General features: G+C 44.6%; 1 protein-coding gene and 1 long non-coding RNA gene across 3 annotated transcripts in view; one reads left to right on the top strand and one right to left on the bottom strand.

The window, feature by feature from the left end:
* The window catches only part of hspbap1 (HSPB1 associated protein 1), a 136,983-nt gene that overhangs the window by 26,093 nt on the left and 88,369 nt on the right, over positions 1-22,521 (bottom strand). For both annotated transcript variants that reach the window (XM_033024859.1, XM_033024860.1), the window contains exon 5: positions 14,308-14,479. In XM_033024859.1, coding sequence (XP_032880750.1) covers positions 14,308-14,479 — 172 coding nt within the window. The remainder of the gene's footprint in view (positions 1-14,307; positions 14,480-22,521) is intronic.
* Positions 16,861-21,179, top strand: LOC116975570. Its single transcript, XR_004412660.1, has 3 exons — positions 16,861-17,069; positions 20,276-20,351; positions 20,938-21,179. It is a non-coding gene; the product is annotated as an uncharacterized LOC116975570 (long non-coding RNA).

The following is a 22,521-nucleotide window of genomic DNA, read 5'->3' as shown; positions in this document are numbered from 1 at the left end:
GCTTTGGCTTGAAGTTGAAAGGCATTATTTACTGCAAATGGTGGTGTGGGTGCATTGGCTTGAAGTTGAAAGGCACTACTTACTGCAAATGGTGGCATGAAGTTGAAAGGCATTACATACTGCAAATGGTAGCTTGGGTGCTTTGGCTTGAAGTTGAAAGGCACTATTTACTGCAAATGGTGGTGTGAGTGCATTGGCTTGAAGATGAAAGGCACTACTTACTGCAAATGGTGGCATGAAGTTGAAAGGCACTACATACTGCAAATGGTAGCTTGGGTGCTTTGGCTTGAAGTTGAAAGGCACTACTTACTGCAAATGGTGGCTTGGGTGCTTTGGCATTAAGTTGAAAGGCACTACTTACTGCAAATGGTGGCTTGGGTGCTTTGGCTTGAAGTTGATAGGCACTATTTACTGCAAATCGTGGCTTGTGTGCTATGGCTTGAAGTTGAAAGGCACTACTTACTGCAAATGGTGGCTTGGGTGCTTTGGCTTGAAGTTGAAAGGCACTACTTACTGCAAATGGTGGCTTGGGTGCTTTGGCTTGAAGTTGAAAGGCACTACTTACTGCAAATGGTGGCTTGGGTGCTTTGGCTTGAAGTTGAAAGGCGCTTCTTACTGCAAATGGTGGCTTGTGTGCTTTGGCTTTAAGTTGAAAGGCACTACTTACTGCAAATGGTGGCTTGGGTGCTTTGGCTTGAAGTTGAAAGGCACTACTTACTGCAAATTGTGGCATGAAGTTGAAAGGCACTACTTACTGCAAATGGTGACGGGTGCTTTGGCTTGAAGTTGAAAGGCACTACTGCAAATGCATTTACTTCCTGTTTGCACTGTATATTGATTTTAGATAAAACGCTACCACTTACAGCTGTGATTTTTGGCCATCTTACTCAGTCCCCCTCCGCTGAGCAGGTGCAGCGAATTCTTCCCATCAATGAAAAATACAAGTGTTATTAATGTTTAAAAAATGTTGAGAATCTCACTCCTGTCAATCACGCCATGAAAGCCACACCTTTTCCGGCGGGAGGGGTTATAAAACCTGGAAGTGTGGGTGTGGCTCAGTCTCTGCATGATGGGGGAGGGAGAGGTCACGACTGTCTGAGCTGTGAATCAACTGAACACACTGAATGTCTACTGAACTGTGAGTTTGGTGTTTTGTGTGGTTTTATGGTGGTTTCACCCTGCATGAAATGGTATGAAGCTGCATTTGAATTTGGTGGCCTTGCACCCTGCTTGAAATGGAATGAAACTGCACTTGAATTTGGTGGCCTTGCATCCTGCTTGAAGTGGAATGAAACTGCACGTGAATTTGGCCGCCTTGCATCCTGCTTGAAGTGGTAGGAAACTGCATTTGAATTTGGTGGCCTTGCACCCTGCTCAAAGTGGTAAGAAACAAAGTGCACTTGAATTTGGTGGCCTTGCACCCTGCTTGAAATGGTAGGAACATGGATTTGAATTTGGTGGCCTTGCACCCTGCTTGAAAAGGAATTTCAAGGAATAGTCATGAGTCAACTGCCAGCCCACCAACCGTGACGAGGGCCTGTTTCTGTGCTGGACAACTCTATTCTGCAGTTCTCTGGAGCATGACTTTAATCAACAACCTTCTGACTCGGAGCTGAGAGAGCAACCAGCCGACTGAACCGGAGCTAGTCAGGGTGGCCAGTGAGTGACTACAACTGCAAATGAAAACTACACATCTGCTGTGTTTTTGCACCGCTAGACATTCCCATGGCTACAGTGACGGCAGTTCAGTGTGATCGCTAAGACTGCAGATATTGTTTTCTGGGCACAGCTCCGAGCTTCCGCACTGTAAATGAGCTGATTACTGGGTTAACAGATGTAATTACTTAGGAGCAACTGAAATATAGCTGGTGACAGCGTTGTCACAAATACTAATGACTAAGTGGCGTTGCTCTTCAAATTGTTATTTTTCTTTTGGCCCATCTGAGCATTGAGCTTTGACAGCTGCAATTCAGAGAGAAAAGATGCCCGAAACACAAAAGACACAATTCTGTGAAAGAGATATGTCGAGGTGGAGGTGGGATTGTGGGGGAAAGGAGAAGAATGCAAGTGACAGAGTAAGGACAATTTACTCAACACACTCCAACACATTCGGGACAATTTACAATTTTTAACAAAGCCAATTAACCTACAGACCTGTACATCTTTGGAGTGTGGGAGGAAACCAGAGCACTCTGATAAAACCCACGCGGTCACAGGGAGAACGTACAAATGCCGTACAGACAGCACCCATAGTCAGGATTGAACCCGGGTCTCTGGTGCTGTAAGGCAGCATCTCTACCGCTGCATCGCCGTGCTGCCATGTGTTGGGTATCTCCCAGGTTTCTTGGTTAGAAAGGTTTGGACTGGAGAAAGCAGGAGAAAGGGGCTGAGAGAGCAAAATAGATTACCCATGATCAAATGGTGGTGCAGAGCCGAATGGCCTAATTCTGCTCCCATGTCTTATGAACATGACTTTCAGCTCCACTTCAGAAACTAGGTTGACACTTAAAGTGCTTTCTCACGGGGCGACTTGACGCAAGATGTAACCAGAGTGAAGTGGTCGTGGTCTAGCACGATATCACACGATATAACGGGGGGTAGATAAAGAGTTCCCACGGTACTCGGCATTTCTGTTATTTGTGCGAGTGACTTGTCCGTCTCCCGAGCTTTCCCGTTAAATCTTGAATGAACATTGTGAACTACACGTGGCACAAATGATGTCACTTTTTTTTTTCACACACTATAAATATCCTCCCTTGGTTGAATTGGTTCATTTGGAGACATGCCTATACTAAGTAGTGTCGAGTACAGGATGGTGGTTTTTTTCATTGACGCGCTGTATGCAGCAGCCCACTATGTGCATCGAGGACGCTTGCGTGAAGGCAGAAGGGAGAGATTAATTAAAAAGAGAATTAAGAGGAAGTCTCACTGGGTGTGAAAGAGCAAAGAGGCCATCTCTGCGCTTACTACAATTCACAATTGGGGAGTGTGCCGTGGCAGGACAGCTATATTGATGGGTAGCCGACCACAGGAACACTACTGCATGTTAGCAGAAATGCATAGCAAATAAGCTGACTTTCTAGTGTTGTCCTCTGAAAAGTGCTTCCTATAAGATGTTCGTCCGCAAAACCTGCCATTTAGCACATTGCATTGTCCCTTTTAATGCCTGAGTTTAGGCTTGTTGCGGAGTTTAATGAATATAATGTGTTTAAAATAATCTAGCGTGCCTCATTTGTTGATTTTCGTGTTTGCGAGGCCCTTTTATAGACAAATGTTTGGTGTGATGGACCTTCTCTCAATATGTGCAAGAAGTCGTCATTTTATATTGTCAAATAGGAATAAAGACTTTGTCTCACATTTACCGTGCTGATTGGCTTATTTTATTTTCTACCGAGAGGTGAAACTTTCAAACGTTTAAATAGCTCAACAATTGATGGACCTGAACACTCAAAAATGAAACTTAATGAAAATGTGATTATATCACCTCCCTTCAACTATTTTGTGTTTCAGCATGAGAGGGATTATAACATTAGAGACATTCATCTTGTAGTGATGTGTTAATGAAGAATTGCAGACATCAAGCTGATAGTAAAAAATATATTTATTTAACAATGAGGTAAACAAGCACTGACAATCAAACTGCTGAGGTAAAAGCTTTATCACACTTCAGGCTATCATAAAATGTGGAGCCACCAACAGAAACAAAGTAATGCCCAAGAGGTAAAGACACACATATTAAAATACAGACATTTATAAAGGATATTGAGAACACCTTTTTTACTCACCTTCTGTCCCCTCTGTCCAGCTTCCGGGTTTACCGTTTGCAGGAGTTCCCACGGTAACCGCAAGAGTTATTACGGATATCGCACGGATATCGCACTGGCCACTACGTTCATATAATGTTGCAATGTTCAACCACAAGTGTACAAGTCACTCTTGGAGAAATTCAAGCTTGCTTGAATTTTCTCCCGAGTCACCAAGTTACACGATTACCTGCCGTTAGCGCCACGGTGGTCCACGGTGGTCCACGAATGCCGTACTGTTATCGCACGAGGTTCCCACGATGTTAAACTCTGGTTAACTCTTGCGTCAAGTCGCCCCGTGAGAAAGGCCTATTAAAGTACAGCGTTGTCTGCGACACTCTCAGAAGTGACGCCTTTTGTTTTAAAACAATAAACAATGTCCTTTTCTCAATAAATTAAATATAAAACCATGGCCCAATTTTAGCAAGCACGCTCTCTGGTTCTCAGTGTTGTCACCAACAAGTGCCCCTCTATTTAGAACATTATACCCTAGATCTGGAAATGGAGACATTGCAAAATTACTGTGCACAAGCTAGATTTTTTTGTTTAGTTTAGAGATACAGCACGGAAACAGGCCCACCGGGTCCATGCCGAACAGCGATCCCCGCATATTAACACTGTCCTACACACACTAGGGACAATTTGTACATTTACCAAGCCAATTAACCTATACACCTGTGCATCTTTGGAGTGTAGGAGGAAACGGAAGATCTCGGAGAAAACCCACGCAGGTCACGGGGAGAACGTACAAACTCCGTACAGACAGCACCCGTAGTCGGGATCGAACCCGGGTCTCTGACGCTGCTTTCGCTGTAGGGCAGTAACTCTACCGCTGTGCCATTGTGCCGCCAAATTATCTATATTACTAAAACTCTGATCTTGATCACTTTTGGCCCACTGTGCTGCGATTTCCGACAGAACGCCACCACCTACGGCCGTCATTTTTGGCCACCTCGCTCAGAGCCCCCCTCCGCCTTACGGGTGCGGTGGATTTTTCTCATCTATGACAAATCAGAGATATATTAATGTTTTTAAAAAACATTCTCTCTGCTGCCCCTGCTGGAGGGAGGGGGAGGGGACTATAAACCCAGGAAGTGGTGTGCCTCACTCAGTCTCTGCAAGATGGATGAAGCCAAGGGTCACGTCTCTCTGAGCTCTGAATAACACTGAACAAATGTCTACACAACAGTGAGTCCCCTTAATGTGGTTTGAAAATGAAAATATGGTTTGTTTGAAGTAAAAAGGCACTGCCTGCAAATGGTTGTATGGGTGCTTTGGCTTCAAGTTGAAATGCACTACTTATTGCAAATAGTGGCTTGGGTGCTTTGGCATTAAGTTGAAAGGCACTATTTACTGCAAATGGTGGTGTGGGTGCATTGGCTTGAAGTTGAAAGGCACTACTTACTGCAAATGATAACATGAAGTTGAAAGGCACTACATACTGCAAATGGTAGCTTGGGTGCTTTGGCTTGAAGTTGAAAGGCACTACATACTGCAAATGGTAGCTTGGGTGCTTTGGCTTGAAGTTGAAAGGCACTACTTCCTGCAAATGGTGGCTTGAGTGCTTTGCTTTAAATTGAAAGGCACTACTTACTGCAAATGGTAACTTGGGTGCTTTGGCATTAAGTTGAAAGGCACTACTTACTGCAAATGGTGGCTTGGGTGCTTTGGCTTGAAGTTGAAAGGCACTACTTACTGCAAATGGTGGCATGAAGTTGAAAGGCACTACATACTGCAAATGGTAGCTTGGGTGCTTTGGCTTGAAGTTGAAAGGCACTACTTCCTGCAAATGGTGGCTTGGGTGCTTTGCTTTAAATTGAAAGGCACTACTTACTGCAAATGGTGCCTTGGGTGTTTTGGCATTAAGTTGAAAGGCACTACTTACTGCAAACGGTGGCTTGGGTGCTTTGGCTTGAAGTTGATAGGCACTATTTACTGCAAATCGTGGCTTGTGTGCTATGGCTTGAAGTTGAAAGGCACTACTTACTGCAAATTGTGGCTTGGGTGCTTTGGCTTGAAGTTGAAAGGCACTACTTACTGCAAATGGTGGCTTGGGTGCTTTGGCTTGAAGTTGAAAGGCACTACTTACTGCAAATGGTGGCTTGGGTGCTTTGGCTTGAAGTTGAAAGGCGCTTCTTACTGCAAATGGTGGCTTGTGTGCTTTGGCTTTAAGTTGAAAGGCACTACTTACTGCAAATGGTGGCTTGGGTGCTTTGGCTTGAAGTTGAAAGGCACTACTTACTGCAAATTGTGGCATGAAGTTGAAAGGCACTACTTACTGCAAATGGTGACGGGTGCTTTGGCTTGAAGTTGAAAGGCACTACTGCAAATGCATTTACTTCCTGTTTGCACTGTATATTGATTTTAGATAAAACGCTACCACTTACGGCTGTGATTTTTGGCCATCTTACTCAGCCCCCCTCCGCTGAGCAGGTGCAGAGAATTCTTCCCATCAATGAAAAATACAAGTGTTATTAATGTTTTAAAAATGTTGTGAATCTCACTCCTGTCAATCACGCCATGAAAGCCACACTTTTTCCGGCGGGAGGGGGAGGGGTTATAAAACCTGGAAGTGTGGGTGTGGCTCAGTCTCTGCATGATGGGGGAGGGAGAGGTCACGACTGTCTGAGCTGTGAATCAACTGAACACACTGAATGTCTACTGAACTGTGAGTTTGGTGGTTTGTGTGGTTTTATGGTGGTTTCACCCTGCATGAAATGGTATGAAGCTGCATTTGAATTTGGTGGCCTTGCACCCTGCTTGAAATGGTAGGAACATGGATTTGAATTTGGTGGCCTTGCACCTTGCTTGAAAAGGAATTTCAAGGAATAGTCATGAGTCAACTGCCAGCCCGCCAACCGTGAGTAAGCTGCCAGCAGATCAGGCTTAAGGGACTGAGCTGCCACCCCAAGAACCCATACCTGCACTCCAAAAAGCCCCCCCCCACTGGCCACCAATATTGGAATTGGTGGAGAGGTGGAATATTGCGTCGGGGGACCAACCCTCCTGTGTGAACATGGGACCCAACGGGTCCCACTTAGTCTAGTACATTATATATGAGGGTAACACTTTTAAAAGTACCAAGTTAAGTAAGTAAGTTTATTGGTCAAGTATTCACAGACAAGGAATTTGCCTTGGTGCTCCGCCCACAAGATAGGGCACCGTATAAAATCTTCAATTAACAGTTGCAGAGGGTTGTGGATGCCACTCAGTCCATCACGCAACCCAACTTCCCTTCCACTGACTCCATCTCCACTTCACGCTGCCTCGGAAGGCCAGCAGCATAATCAAGGACCAGTCACATCCCGGTCACGCCCTCCTCTCCCCTCTCCCATCAGTTAGGTGGTACAGTAGTTTAAAAACACATATCTCCAGATTCAGGGACAGTTTCTTGGTCACCCACATGGTTGGGATCTCTGCAACAGACTTCAGTTGTTTTATAGGTGCCAATAGAAAGGTTCAAACCCTGAACAGGTTGCTTTGAAAGGTGTTCAAGAATTTAGAAGGATGAGAGGGTATCTTATTGAAACATATAAGATTATTAAGGGTTTGGACACACTAGAGGCAGGACACATGTTCCCAATGTTGGGGGAGTCCAGAACCAGGGGCCACAGTTAAAGAATAAGGAGTAAGCCATTTAGAACGGAGACGAGGAAACACATTTTCTCACAGAGAGTTGTGAGTCTGTGGAATTCTCTGCCTCAGAGGGCGGTGGAGGCTGGTTCTCTGGATGCTTTCAAGAGAGAGCTAGATAGGGCTCTTAAAGACAGCGGAGTCAGGGGATATGGGGAGAAGGCAGGAACGGGGTACTGATTGTGGATGATCAGCCATGATCACACTGAATGGTAATGCTGGCTCAAAGGGCCGAATGGCCTACTCCTGCACCTATTGTCTATATTGTTTTGATATGGTCCAGCTGGGTTAACTGTAACCTTCGTTTAGTTTTGTTATCACCCGTACACAGGTTCTACGTTATCCCAGTTTTGCACCCTACACACCAAGAACAATTTACAGAAGCCAATTAACCTGCAAACCTGCACGTCTTTGGAATGTGGCAGGAAATTGAAGCACCCGGAGAAAACCCACGCAGTCACGAGGAGAACGTATAAACTCTGCACGGATGGATAGCACCGGTCGTCAGGATTGAACCTGGGTCTCTGACGCTGTAAGGCAGTGGGTCTACCACTGCGTCACTGTGCCCCCTCTTTCTAGACATCTTTAAAAATAACATCATAAGATGCGATGTGTAGGAAGGAACTGCAGATGCTGGTTTAAACCGAAGATAGACACAAAAAGCTGGAGAAACTCAGCGGGTCAGAGAGCATCTCTGGAAAAAAGGAATTGGCGACTTTTCGAGTCGAGACTCTTTTTTCAGACTGAGAGTCAGTGGAAAGAGAAACAAGAGATATAGCTCTGTTGGCCTGCATGACTATGCTCTCTACTTTGCTCTCTACTTACATACACATTAGCAAATAACGTCACTGAGACAGATAGCAGCATCATTCTACGAAACTCACAATACACAAGATCCCGTTTACCAACCCTCCACAGATGCTGCCTGACGTGCTGAGTTCCTCCAGCACTTTGTGTTTTTCATTGGACAAGGCTGCCATCTAAGCACCACCAGGTGGAATAGGCATTTTTCAAGCTAGTCATATTAATAATTATTTAATAATTAATGGTATTCGTTAATGACTGGATGCAGTATCATTTCCATTAGCTTAATTAGGGATAATTAGGTGATGCATGGATTGGACAAGGGTAGGGTGGATAAAGCAGCATAGTGGCGCAGCGGTAGATTTGCTGCCTTACAGTGCCAGAGGCCCGTGTTCGATCCTGACCACAGGTGCTCTCTGTACGGAGTCTGAACGTGTTCCCCGTGACCTGCGTGGGGTTTCTCTGAGCTCTTCGGTTTCTTCCCACACTCCAAAGACGTACAGGTATGTATAATTGGTTTTGTATATTCATAAAGTTGTCCCTAGTGTGTGTAGGGTAGTGTTAATGTGCGGGGATCGCTGGGCGGTGCGGACTCGATGAGCTGAACGGCCCGTTTCCCCGCTGTAACACTAAACTAAACTAAACGGAATATCAAATCAGGTGTTTTGGTTTCTACACGGTGAAACCAAAATGTATAAAAATACCCTTTAATAAAATCTGACAATGTGGACCTTATCCTCAACTGATCTTTTTTCTATTACAATTTTCAAATTGTGGACTATAGAGGCAAATAAATAAATGATGGGTCTTTGTCCCAAATATCATGGAGGGCACTGTGGTACCTGCCTCAACTACCTCTTCTGGCAGCTCGTTCCATATATCCACCACCTTCTGAATGAAAATGTTGCCCTGAGGAGACTATGAAATCTTGCCCTGCTCACTAAAATATTGATCAAATTGTGGCTGTAAGTAGTCAAAGGCTATTAGCTGTGTTGGAAGAACTCAGCGGGTCAGGCAGTATCTGTGGAAGGAATTAACAGGCAATGTTTAAGGTCAAGATTCTTCTACAGACCTGACCCATTGAGTTCCTCTAGTAGGTTGTGCTTTGGTCAAGATTCCATCATCTACAGTTTCTTATATCTCCATGACCAGCTAGTTGGATCTGGTGAATGACTTTTTCTTGTTTTCATATTCCCGTGACAGTTCCCTCCCCCCCCCCCCACTCACATATTTTGAACAGCATCAATATTTGAGTGATACAGTGTGGAAACAGGCCCTTCGGCCCTACTTGCCCACACCGGCCAACATCTCCCGGCTACACTAGCCCCACTTGCCCGCGTTTGGTTCACATTCCTCCAAACCTGTCCTATCCATGTACCTGTACAACTGTTTCTTAAACGTTGGGATAGTCCCTGCCTCAACTACCTCCTCTGGCAGCTTGTTCCATACACCCACCACCCTTTGTGTAAAAAAGTCACCCCTCAGATTCCAATTAAATCTTTACCCCTTCACCCATGTCCTCTACACCTCGATTCACCTACTCTGGGCAAGAGACCCCGTGCATCATCCACTCAAATTCTGAGCAGCAAGTAGTATTTGTCAAATTTGATCAAAATTAAGTGTTCTCCATTAAGATGTTGTCTGATATTACCATACATGAGCACTTCCATCCATCATCTTAATACACAAACCAAAACATGATATTTCACAATTGTACCCATCAGGAGTTTTCTGACATCCTGTTTACATGCAAAATGATGCTTTGTTTTTCCATATTTAGTAAATTGTAATTCAATAGATCCAATTTACAGTTGCAAATCAGAAATTCATTTCCATATACTGCGGCAAAGTAAGCACAAATGAACAATACACTCATTAATTCTACCTAGCACTCAGTCGATTAAATTGCCTGGGCTCAAACACCATAGTAGAAGCTGCATTGTGCAGAAAGGGACTGCAGATGCTGTTATATACCGAGGAGAAACAAATTGTGCTGGAGTAACACAGCGGGTCAGGCAGCAAATCTGGAGAAAAAGGATGGGAGACGTTTCGGGATGGGACCCTTCTTCAGGCTGAAAGTAGAGGGGAGGAAAAACTGGACGTAAGCGAAGGCCAGAACAAAGCTGGGCTGGCAATAGATGTCCAAGGAAGGGTGGAGCCCACAATGGCCCATTGTTGGCTGGGGAAGAGGTGACAACGAAGGGAGGCAACTGGAAGCGAACAGTGGAACGAGTAGAAGGTCTAGGATGGGGGAGGGTTAGAGGAGGGAATGTGACAGGATGGAAAAAAATAATCTGTGCAGAAAAGAGAGGAGAGGGACGAACATCACATACAAAAGTTAATTTGTTCATTTATAACTCTCGTTATGCTATCAGGTTGATTTAATGTCAGTGTACAAGGCACACAAAAATCTCCAAGGTTAATTTGGGACAACTTGTTCTGATGAGAGAACAATTATAATAATGAAACCTTTAACTTAATTCATGAACAATCTATCTTTGTATCTGGATAATTAAAACTCCTACCTTAAATTAAAAAAAAGTGAAGCCATGTCTAAAACTTTAGGTGACAGAGTTTTAGCACTCCTACTCATCTCCCATTATTGTCTTCAAGTCCCAGAAGATCACTGAGCTAGAATAAATCTTCAGGAAGGAGATGGGCAATAATTTCTTTAGTCAGAGGGTGGTGAATCTGTGGAATTCATTGCCACAGACGGCTGCGGAGGCCATGTCAATGGATATTTTATGAGGCAGAGATTGACAGATTCGTGATTCGTATGGGTGTCAGGGGTTACGGGGCGAAGGCAGGAGAATGAGGTTGAGAGTGAAAGATAGATCAGTCATAATTGAATAGCGGAGTAGACTTGATGGGCCGAATGGCGTAATTCTGCTCCTGGAACTTCTGAATCCCTTTCTGCCTTCTCCACTACCCTAGACCTATCCCTTTATTTTTTACTACTCTCCACACTCACTTTGAATTTTAAGTCTGTGAATTACTCTTCCAAGTTGCAGCGAAAGGTCGTTGTTCAGAAATGTTAACGCTGCTTCTCTCTTGGCAGATGCTTCCTGACCTGCTGAGTTTTTCCTCATTAGGAACACTGCCGGAATATGAAGACAAGCGAGAGTTATTGGTTTAAGAAGGAACTGCAGATGTTGGAAAATCGAAGGTACACAAAAATGCTGGAGAAACTCAGCGGGTACAGCAGCATCTATGGAGCGAAGGAGATAGGCAACGCTTGGGGCCGAAACCCTTCTTCAGACTGAGTTATTGGTTTTACTGAAATAAAATTAGCATTTGTGGCTGAAAGTAGCAGGGTTGAGGTACATCAAGGGGAGAACGCAGGAATGGGGCACTGATTTTGGATGATCTGCTATGATCATATTGAATGGCGGTGCTGGCTTTCAGGGCCAAATTCCCTACTCCTTGCACCTATTTTCTATGTTTCAATTAGCATTAAAGGTAGTAGCAGGTTTTAGTGTCTCTCATTTGATATGATATTTGATATTGCCAATAAGGTTAAGAACAACCTAGAATGGAAGAACATCATCTTGAAGCGATACCTCCCTGTTCCTTTGCTAAAGGGGCTGTCCAACTTGGGCGACCTAATTGGCAAATTGAGAAGAGTTTAGGAGAGTTTGAAAAAATGTCATGTTGAAGACCTTCTTCGACTATGTTGAAGACTAGCTTCGACTAGCTTCAGGAAAATTGGATACCGAATAGTGGAGAGGGAAGACAACCTCCTTCGATCTCCTTCGACCTCCCTTCGACTATGATGAAGACTATCTTCGCCTACCTTCGATTTACATAAACATCCATCACAGTGAGTCTCCAACATCTCCTCACTGTGATGGAAGGCAAAGTCTTTATCTCTTCCCTTTGTTCCTTCTCCCGCGGTTCAGCAGTCCGACTGCAGTGTTGAGGCGAACTGGGGCTCCGATGTTAAAGCCTCCGGCAGGCGATGGTAAGTCCTGAGGCCTTTTAAGCCACGCCGGGCGATGTTAGGCCCCGGCACCATGTCTTTTAAACCCGCGGTTCCAGCGGGAGAAGTCGCTGTTGCGGAGCTCGGAAAAGCGGTCTCCCACCAGGGACCTGCGAGCTCCCGATGTTCCCGTCCACCGGGCCTGTGGCCGGTGCCTCCGAACTCCAAAGTCGGGTTGCAGCCGCACGCCACCACAGCTCTTCCCGCTCCGAAATTGGCCAGCTCCGCGATCTCAGTTCCGCAGGCTCTGCAACTGGAGCCCTCAGGTTAGTCCTGGCCGGAGGTCGCCGCCGGCTCCACGATGTTAGGCCCAATGACATCCGAGACCCGACAGGGAATAGTCGGGTCCCCGCACAGGGAAGAAGATTTAAAACGGTTTCCCCCACAGCACCCCCCACATACACACAGCTAAAAAAAAATAATAAAAACTAACTCAAGACATACATTTAACAAGACAAAAATAAAAAAAGACAGACGACTGTAGTCGAGCCGCTGCCGTTAGGCGCCGCCACTCCTACCAAACTAAACTAAACTAAACTAAGGGCACATAGAAAAAGGCCAAGCTCCCTCAGTATGATTTGTATGGAATTTCCACTTCAGCCCAACACTATCCTGGAAACATTAGAGACTGCGGATACTGGAATCTCAAATAATAATCAATCTGCTCGAGGAACACAGTGGAATCAGGGGAAAGAAAATAACAAGTTAACATTTCTGAATTTGAAAAGATTATTGATCTGATGTTATCTCTGTTTATCTTTTCATGGATGCCTCTGATCTGCAGAAATAACTCATTTTTTGTTATTATGTTAGTATTGACTTGTTTAACATTTCCCACTTCTCTCCACAGATGCTACTTGATGTTAATTTAGCTTAGAGATACAGTGTGGAAACAGATCATTCAGCCCACCGACCATCAATCACCATGTACACTACTAGTTCCACCCTACACAATAGGGACAATTTAGTGAAGCCTATTAACCTTCAAACCTGCACATCTTGGGATGAAACCAGAGCATCCGGAGAAAGATAGCGGAGTCAGGAGATATGGGGAGAAGGCAGGAACGGGGTACTGATTGTGGATGATCAGCCATGATCACATTGAATGGCGGTGCTGGCTCAAAAGGCCGAATGGCCTACTCCTGCACCTTTTGTCTGTTGTCTATTGTCTAAAACTCACGCGGTTACAGGGAGAACCTGCAAACTCCATAGATACAGCAACCTTAGTCAGGATCAAACCAGGGCCTCTGGCGCTGCAAGGCAGCTACTCTACTGATGCGCCACTGTGTCCCCCTCACAATGCAGATAATTTCCGACACTTTCTATTTTTATTTTGCCCTCGTGCTTCTATATGCTAATTCCCAAGCCCTGTCAGCAACTGACAAAAGTCGTCCCAATGAAAGTTGGTACGTTAAAATCAACCACAAAGTCTGAACTTACAACCATTTGGTTGGAAGCCAGTGCTCAAAGTTCCAAGCTGTTAGTTACACGCACACACCACATTCCAACGTGACATAGAAAAGGATCAACGTGATATTTGTGCAACAAACAGAATTTTCCCAGCCCATTGCAACATCAGCATAAAAATGAAAAGCTCCTCAGTGAAGTGGAATGTGCACTCTCTGTACAAGTCAAATACTGAACCAGTATTGTTTTTGCTACAAAACATCTTGGTTAATATGTGAAGTGCATACTGCAATTCACAGACATCTCGAAGCGATAATAAAATTATTACAAAGTGAAGGAAAAAAATTGCCCAGACATACATATATATATTTAAATTGCCGTTCCTCACGGGTCCAGTTTAAGCCTAAAGAGATTTGACACATCTAAATGGTGTTAAAAAAAAACCGGACAGCTTCTCAAACACATTGCAACAGTCCAAAATTCTGTAGAGGTTAGCAATGGTATTCAGTTACAATAAATGTAAACATTAACGTCAACTGAAGGCTAAAAAAACAATGTGAAATTGGTCAACAATGATAGTCAAGCACTTGGATACATATTGCATGGTGGAACTGCACTGAGAAGCGAAAAGTCTACTCTTGTTCCCGTATTTATAAGTCTGCGAAGAAAACACAATCTTACCTCTCCTGGGCTCAAGGTCACGACATACGGCCGGACTCTGCTGAATCGAGGGAAACGCTCCAAATCAGGGTTGACTATGTTCACACTGCTAAATACACTGGATTCTTCGTAAGGAATTCTGGTGGGATACAGGAAGGAAGTGTCCTCTGGTGGGAATAAGTGCCACCTTTTCCTGAAAGCATACATTTAAAATTCCTGAATTAATTTGAAAGTCATGCTTTATGTTCATGCCAATAAACATGCCAATAAATACATAAAAGTGATTCTTGGTAAAATGTATAAATGAATGTCTCAGGCCCATATATATTCATCATCTGATGGCAAACTCTCTGCAAAGATAGGGTCACCTGCACTGACACTGAGACTGTGCACACCATGAGGCCCTGGGCAACATGTTCTTTAAAACTCCTGTCAGAAGGAATAGTTACTGCTTCAATGCAATGGTTCTTTGGGAGCTGATATAGGAAGGTACAATCAGATGTGGCATCAAATAGGATATGGGGAGAAAGCTGGAACGAGGTACTGATTTAGGATGATATTGAATGGCAGTGCTAGCTCGAAGGGACGAATGTCCCACACCTGCATTCTATGTTTTTAAATGATTATGCATTATTTTCAAGTCCTATCGAAATATATGAATTCTTAACGTGATTTTTGCTGTTACATTGCAGGTAATGGTGACAGAGGGTGGCGGCCAAAAAGGGCAGCACGGTGGTGCAGCGGTAGAGTTGCTGCCTTAGAGCCGGGTTCGATCCTGTCTACGGGTGCTGTCAGCACGGAGCCTGTACGTTCTCCCTGTGACCGCGTGGGTTTTCTCCTGGTGCTCCGGTTTCCTCCCACAGTCCAAAAACGCACAGGTTTGTAGGTTAATTGGCTGAGGTAAAATTGTAAATTGTCCCTTGTGTGTAGGATAGTATTAGTTTTTACGGGGTGATCGTTGGTCGGCGCGGACTCGGTATGCCGAAGGGACACCTGTTTCTGTGGAGTAGCTCTGAAGTCTAAAGTCAACGACTTCAACAACAATTGCATTGACAGTGCATGTGATGGATGTTACTGCAATTAGGGAGAACTACAATCACAGAATCACAGAACATGGGGCCTGCCCTTCGGCCCAATGAGTCCATACCAACCGTCAAGCACCCATTTTTATCCTAATCCTTTCTATCCTCCACAGTCCCCCAAAATATTCTACCACCCATCAAAAAGTAAAATGTAAACTCAATGCAAAATTCTTTCATCTTGCAGTCATTTTTTTCCTGGGCCACTTACAACAAGATTAATCCTTAGATGATACACATACTAAATCAGACATTTTCTAGCTCAACAGACTGATCCAGAAATCTATCTTACATATATTCCAGGAATTTATTCTCAACATTAAGGTAATAATTTGATTCATCCAGTCTCTTTGTGGATTATAGTTCTCCCTAATTGCAGTAACATCCATTAGATGCACTTCTAATTTCCTTATTTATATCATACTTCCAGCCTATAGTTTATAGATGACAGCAAATCAAGTGCTCATCTTATGACTTTTTAAAATTTGATTGATTGAATGAAAATAAGCCCTTCGGCCCACACCGACCATCGATCACCTGCTCACGCTAGTTCTATGCTATCCCATTTTCATATCCACTCCTTACACACAAGGGCTAGTGACAGAGGCACGTATTTGGGATGTGGGAGGAAAGCGGAGATCCCGGTGGGATCCAATGCTCACGGGAAGAATGTGTAAACTCCACACAGAGAGCACCTGAGGTCAGCATCGAGCCCGGGTCTCTGGTGTTGTGAGGCAGCTGTTTTACAAGCTGTACCGATCTGAGAAGGTAAAGACTTGAGTAACTCAGCGGGACAGGCAGCATCTTTGGAGAGAAGGAATGGGTGACGTTTCGGGTCTGAAGAAGGTTCTCGATCTGAAACGTCATCCATTCCTTCTCTCCAGAGAGGCTGCCTGCCCCGGTGAGTTACTCCAGCATTTTGTGTCTATCTTTGGTTTAAACCATGCATCCGCAGTTCCTGCATACACTTCACTCTGAGAAGCAATAGTTTATGCTTCCACCACTCCATCAGAGTGAATTTAAGACTCCCATCACTCTTCCTCTCCTAATAGAACCAATGATAGGCTAAAGCTCCCCTTGATGAGTAATTGAAGGTTAAAATATCGTATTTTCACCCACGACAACTTTCCTCGATTTCCATGTGTGACAGGCAACTTAAGAGTTAAATTGGAGAAATGGTGTGCTATGGGTCCATCTTTCAAAACTTCTGACTTGAATGCTCTCAACTCATTTCTGCTGCAACAAATTAGATAAGGAAACATTCAACCAATTAGTCTGGGACGTATTTAAATCTCCGCGGTGTACAGACAACATTCTAAACCAGCACATCCCACTGCTGAACTGAAGAGATAATTGTTAAAAGCTGTCGATTTTCAGTAAATTGCTTTCACTCCAAAAGACCCATTCTTCAAAGAGTCAAAAGTTCAGCGAGCTTGAAAATAAATTGCATTTTTTTTTATTAAAAAAAAATTCAAATTCATTTATTAAATGTGGGCTTCACTGGCACGGATGGCTTTTATTGCCAGCCTTACTGCCTTCAAAAAGGTGGTGAGGATTACCTTGACCCGCTGCAGTGCATATGCCCCACTATTCTGCTCCACCCCAAGATAGCCCCACTATTCTGGGATTTTATGCAGCGACATAGGAGGAATGCTCATATATTTCCAGAATAGGATGATAGAAAACTTCAGTGCAATCTTGGGGGTAGGTGTGGAAGGGGTGGGGAGTCGCATGCCCGTGGGACAGGCCCTTTAGACTCTTGTCTTTCTAGGTGATTGATTATGAGTTTGAAGGTTTTCTCAGGGATCTCCAGTTTCCTCCCACACTCCAAAGACATTCAGGTTTGTAGGTTATTGTCTTGGTATAATTGTTAATTGTCCCTAGTGTGTGTAGGACAGCATTAGTGTGCGGGGATCGCTGGCCGGCGTGGATGCGGTGGGCTGATGGGCCATGTTGCTGTGCTGTATCTCTAAACTAAACTAAACTTCAGTCAGCGTCAATGGTGCCGAAGTGAAAATGGTTGGTTTAGAGCTTCCTTGGCATTAATATTACCAATGATCTGTTGTGGACCACTACACTGATGCAATAGTCAAGAAAGCACGTAGGCTTTAGAAGACTGAGGGAATTCAGCATGTCCCTAATGGCTCATACAAACCTTTACAGATGCAACATCAAGTTATGTCGGGTTGCGTCACAGCTTGCTTTTGGGAACAGCTCTGCCCAAGACTTAAAAAAATTGCAGAGAGTTGTATATGTAGCCGAGTCCATCACATAGACCTGACTCCCCACCATTGACTCCCTCCACACTTCACTCTGCCTTGGAAATGCAGCCAACATCATCAAAACATGGTCCCACCCTAGTCACAGGGTACCGTCCAATTCAATGCTGAGAACTATATTCTGCGCTCTAACTAGTGTACTCAAGCTTTGCCAGGTTGTATTTATGATCGTGCTGTCTGATCTGTGTAAGAAGGAACTGCAGATGCTGGATTAAACCGAAGATAGACACAAAAAGCTGGAGTAACTCAGCGGGACAGGCAGCATCTCTGGAGAGAAGGAATGGGTGATGTTTTGGGTCGAGACCCTTCTTCAGACTAATATGGGATAAGGGAAATGAAAGATATAGACGGTGATGTGGAGAGTCTGAAGAAGGGTCTCGACCCGAAACGTCACCCATTCCCTCACATTGGAGAGGAAGCAAAACAATGCTTTTCATTGTTTCTCGGTACACGTGACAGTTTTAACTTACCATCTAAAGTCTTGGTAAGTTGAAGTATTGCATCTTATATATCTACGCCACGACAGTCTCAACATAGAAGAATTGAATCCAAGTTGGAGCTTTCGAACATAGTGAGCACATTGTCAAGAAAGGAGTAAGGAGTGTAGGATAGTGTTAATGTGCGTGGATCGCTGGTCGGCACGCACCTGGTGGGCCGAAGGGCCTGTTTCCGTGCTGTATCTCTAAACTAAACTAAACTAAAAGTCATAAAAATAACCTCTCAGGTTGAACAATGGCATATGTTCATGATCAAAGGTTCCAGGAGCAGAATTAGGCCATTCGGCCCATCATGTCCACTCTGCCATTCAATCAAAGCTGATCTATTCTTTGCCTCTCAAACCCATTCACCTGGCTTCGCCCCATAACCCCTGACACTCTTACTAATCAATAATGCTAGTAAAAAAAGAATGGGGAATTAATATGAATTATTTTAAGGCAAAGGATAAATCACAAGTTATTCATGGGGCTTCGCTAAGCTAAGTTGGAAATTTAAGTTCAAACATTTGCTACTTTTAATGACTTTAGGCAAACTAGCACAGGAATAGATTTTAGATGGTAATCATCTACATGGACAGGTTCATGGATAGGACAGGTTTGGTGGGATATGGACCAAGCGCAGGCAGATGGGACTGGTGTAGCAGGGACATTGTTGGCCGGTGTGGGTAAGTTGGGCCGAAGGGCCTGTTTCCACACTGTATCACTCGATGACTCTATCTACCCTCTAACATCTGTCCCGAATTCTGGGTATCTTCGATTTAATCAGTCTGGGTGCAGTTCAGTAAAGATCTAGGGGCAGATTTAAAGGCAAGGTGACGCAGCTGTAGAGTTGCTGCCTTGCAGAGCAAGAGAACCGGGTTTGATCCTCACCACTGATGCTGTCTGTATGGAGTTTGTACGTTCTCTCCATGAGTTGCACGGGTTTTTTCTGGGTTCTCAGGTTTCCTCTCACACTCCAAAGACGTACAAAGAAAACCGGAGCACCTGGGGAAAACCCACGAGGTCACAGGGAGAACTTACAAACTCCTTACAGAGGGCACCCATGGTTAGAATTGAATCGGGGGCTGTAATTCCACACAAATATTAAATATTCAACATTTTCTTGACCTGCTCAAGTTGTGGTGGAACAATTAGCTTCATCAAACAGCAGATTTTTTATTTTGGATCATGGCCCAATTTTCCTTCCTACATCCTGGTGGATGAGGAAATGTCTCCCTCTATCATTGTTCAAGCAAACACACATCTTTGACCGTTTTAAGAGGATAATTATTCACAATCATACAGCGTGGAAACAGGCCCTTCGGCCCAACTTGCCCACACCGACCAACATGCCCCATCTACATTAGTCGCACCTGCCTGCATTTGGCCCACATCCCTCTAAACCTGTTCTATCCATGTACCTATCTAATTGCTTCTTAAATGTTGCAAGGCAAGGCAAGGCAAGGCAAGTTTATTTGTATAGCACCTTTCAACAACAAGGTAATTCAAAGTGCTTTACATAAAACATTAAAAGCATTGGAAAGAAACACATATAAAATGACATTTAGATGTAAAACGATTATTAGATTAAGCGATAGTCCCTGCCTCAACTACCTCCTCCAGCAGCTCGTTCCATACACCCACTGTGTGAAAAAGTAAACCCTCAGATTCCCATGAAATCTCTTCCCATTCACCTTAAACCCAATGTTTCTCTGGTTCTCGGGTCTCCTACTCTGTGCGTCTACCCGATCTATTCCTCTCGTGATTGTTGCATAATAACAGCTCTCCAGATGTTATATCTTCTGTGTGCCAACAGGCCGAAGCCAAGTGTTCATCAGGATGTGCAGACATCTATTTGCAAAAAATAACATTCAATCTTGAAAATGTTTCAGAAGCATGAAACGGTCTAATCCTGAACAAATTACATAAGCTTTGCAGTCTTAACACGATCAATGCAACAGCACCCACTCTTTGCAAAATTAGCCCCTGCCACTGTAATAGAACCATCTCTCTTCTATAAGCAGGTTTCTCCTCCTAATGCATCCACTTTCTTAAATGATTAACGTAGTAATTCTGATCAATGATATTAATAATGGTGACATTTTCTGGAATGCAGAAGATTAATGGATGGCCAAATTGATTTATTTCACTGCAGATGGAGTAAAAACGTCATCTGAGTAAAGAGTTCAAAACGAGGAGGCGCATCTTTAAATCAGAGAAGTCATTTCGAGGTGATTCCAGCATGCCCCTCGAGATCTTGTACTCCTCAATATGGCCGCTCCTCAAGCCCCTGTCCCACTTTCACGACCCAATTGGAGACCTCTGCCGAGTTTGCCCTTGACTCATACTCGCAGCATGGTCGCCACGAGGTCGTAGGAGGTCTTTGTAACTCTTCCTCATGCTCGTGAGTAGTCGCCGCGTACTCGTGGCCTCAAGTAGGTAGCGGCGTTTTTTCCAGCCTGATAAAAAATGTCCACGAGTAAAAAAAAAGGTCGGCATGGAAAGAATTGACACTTTTTACTCGTAGGTAGGTCGTAGTACGTCGTGATGGCAGTCGTAGGTAGTCGTAGGTCGGTAACTGGCCCAAGAAAAAAAATGCAAACATGACATAATTTTATCATGTGATCATTTTCCACGTGTAGCTAGTCGTAGTTGGTCTTAGGTGTGGAAGACTGAGGTCGAGGGGGGTCGTAGACATAGTCGTAGGAGGTCGTAGACATAGTCGTAGGAGGTCGTAGACATAGTCATAGGAGGTCGTAGGATGTCTTTTACTTCGACAAGTCAACACGACCTTGGCATTTTTTTCAACTCGTCTAGGTTCTTCTAAACTCGTGGATTAGGTCGTCCAAGTGGGACAGGCCCTTAACTCAGCAGGACAGGCAGCATCTCTGGAGAAAAGGAATGGGTGATGTTTTTTGAGTTGAGCCCCTTCTTCCGCCTCATTTCACCAGATAGATTAAAGAACGGTCACGACCCAAAACGTCACCCGTTTCTTCTCTCCTTAGGTCGTCCATGTGGGACAGGCCTTCAGCCTTCTACGCTCCAAAGAAAAAAAGCCACAGCCTACAACTATGGAATGGAATACTTTATTGTCACATGTGACAAGGCACAATGAAATTATTTGCTTGCACACCCAAGGTATGCAAATAGTCGGCACATATACGGCGCGGACAAAGTTAAAGTAGGCCCGCCAGCTTCTCCTTTGTTCTCCCCCCTCCCTTCCCCCTCCTCCGCTCTGGGTCCTCCATTGTTCTCCCCCCACCCCCCAATGCCGGCTCCTCCATTGTTCATTGTTCTTTCCTCTCCCTGCAGGTAACATCCTGGTGAAGATAAGACACAAAGAGCCGGAGTATCTCAGCGGGTCAGACAGCATCTCTGGAGAAAAGGAATAGGTGAAGATTCGGGTGGAGGCCCGTCTTCAGACTGAGGGTCAGGGGAAAGGGAAAGATTGATGTCGAGAGGAATAGAACAAATGAATGAAAGATGTGCAAGAAAGTAACGATGATAACGGAAACGGGCCATTGTTAGCTGTGTGCTAGGTGAGAACGAGTTACAGACAAAGAGACTCAACAAGACGGCCTTCTGCTCTCCGACTCTAACTCTGCAACATCCTGGTGAATCTCTTCTGCATCCTTTCCGACTTAAAGACTTAATGACTTAGAGGCGAGACAGAGGTTTACATGCACCTCCCTCAGCATCATTGATTGCATTTGGTACTGGCGAGAGCAAGCGTAGTTTAAATGGCTGCTTTCCAAGCACCTACGCTCTGTCCAGCAGGGCCAGCCGTAGCTCTCAGTTGCTAATCATTTTAACAGAGAGTATTGGTACTTCATGAATGAATGCTCCACAACTGGAGGAGTGGGAGGGTGCTCTGAGGGCGGCATAGTAGCGCAGCGGCAGAGTTGCTGCCTCACAGTGCCCCAGACCCGGGTTCGATCCCGGCCATGGGTGTTGTCAGTATGGAGTTTGTACGTTCTCCCTGGTGTTTTCTCTCCGGTTTCCTCCCACAATTCCAAAGACGCGCAGGTTTGTAGGTTAATTGGCTTCTGTAAATTGTCCCTAGTGTGTAGGATAGAACTCATGTACGGGCGATTGGTGGGCTGAAGGACCTGTTTCTATGCTGTGTCTTTAAAAACTTAAAACTAAAAAAATAAATCACAGGTTACAGATTACCAGTCAGAAAATCACCCCTCTTCCCCACCCCTCTATCTTCTGTGACTAAGCCAAAAGATGGTTGTTGGCTGCAACCTTCCCTCCATTGACAAACTGTACACGGCAAGGGCCAGGAAGCGAGCGGGTAAGATCATCTCTGACCCCTCTCACCGTGGCCACAAATTCTTTGAAGCACTTCCCTCTGGAAGGCGACTCCGGACTGTCAAAGCTGCCACAGCCAGACATAAA

Source organism: Amblyraja radiata, chromosome 7 (genome assembly GCF_010909765.2).
Source record: "Amblyraja radiata isolate CabotCenter1 chromosome 7, sAmbRad1.1.pri, whole genome shotgun sequence".
NCBI lineage: Eukaryota > Metazoa > Chordata > Chondrichthyes > Rajiformes > Rajidae > Amblyraja > Amblyraja radiata.
Note: the sequence above shows the minus strand (reverse complement) of the source record. Positions and strands in the feature narration are given on the sequence as shown.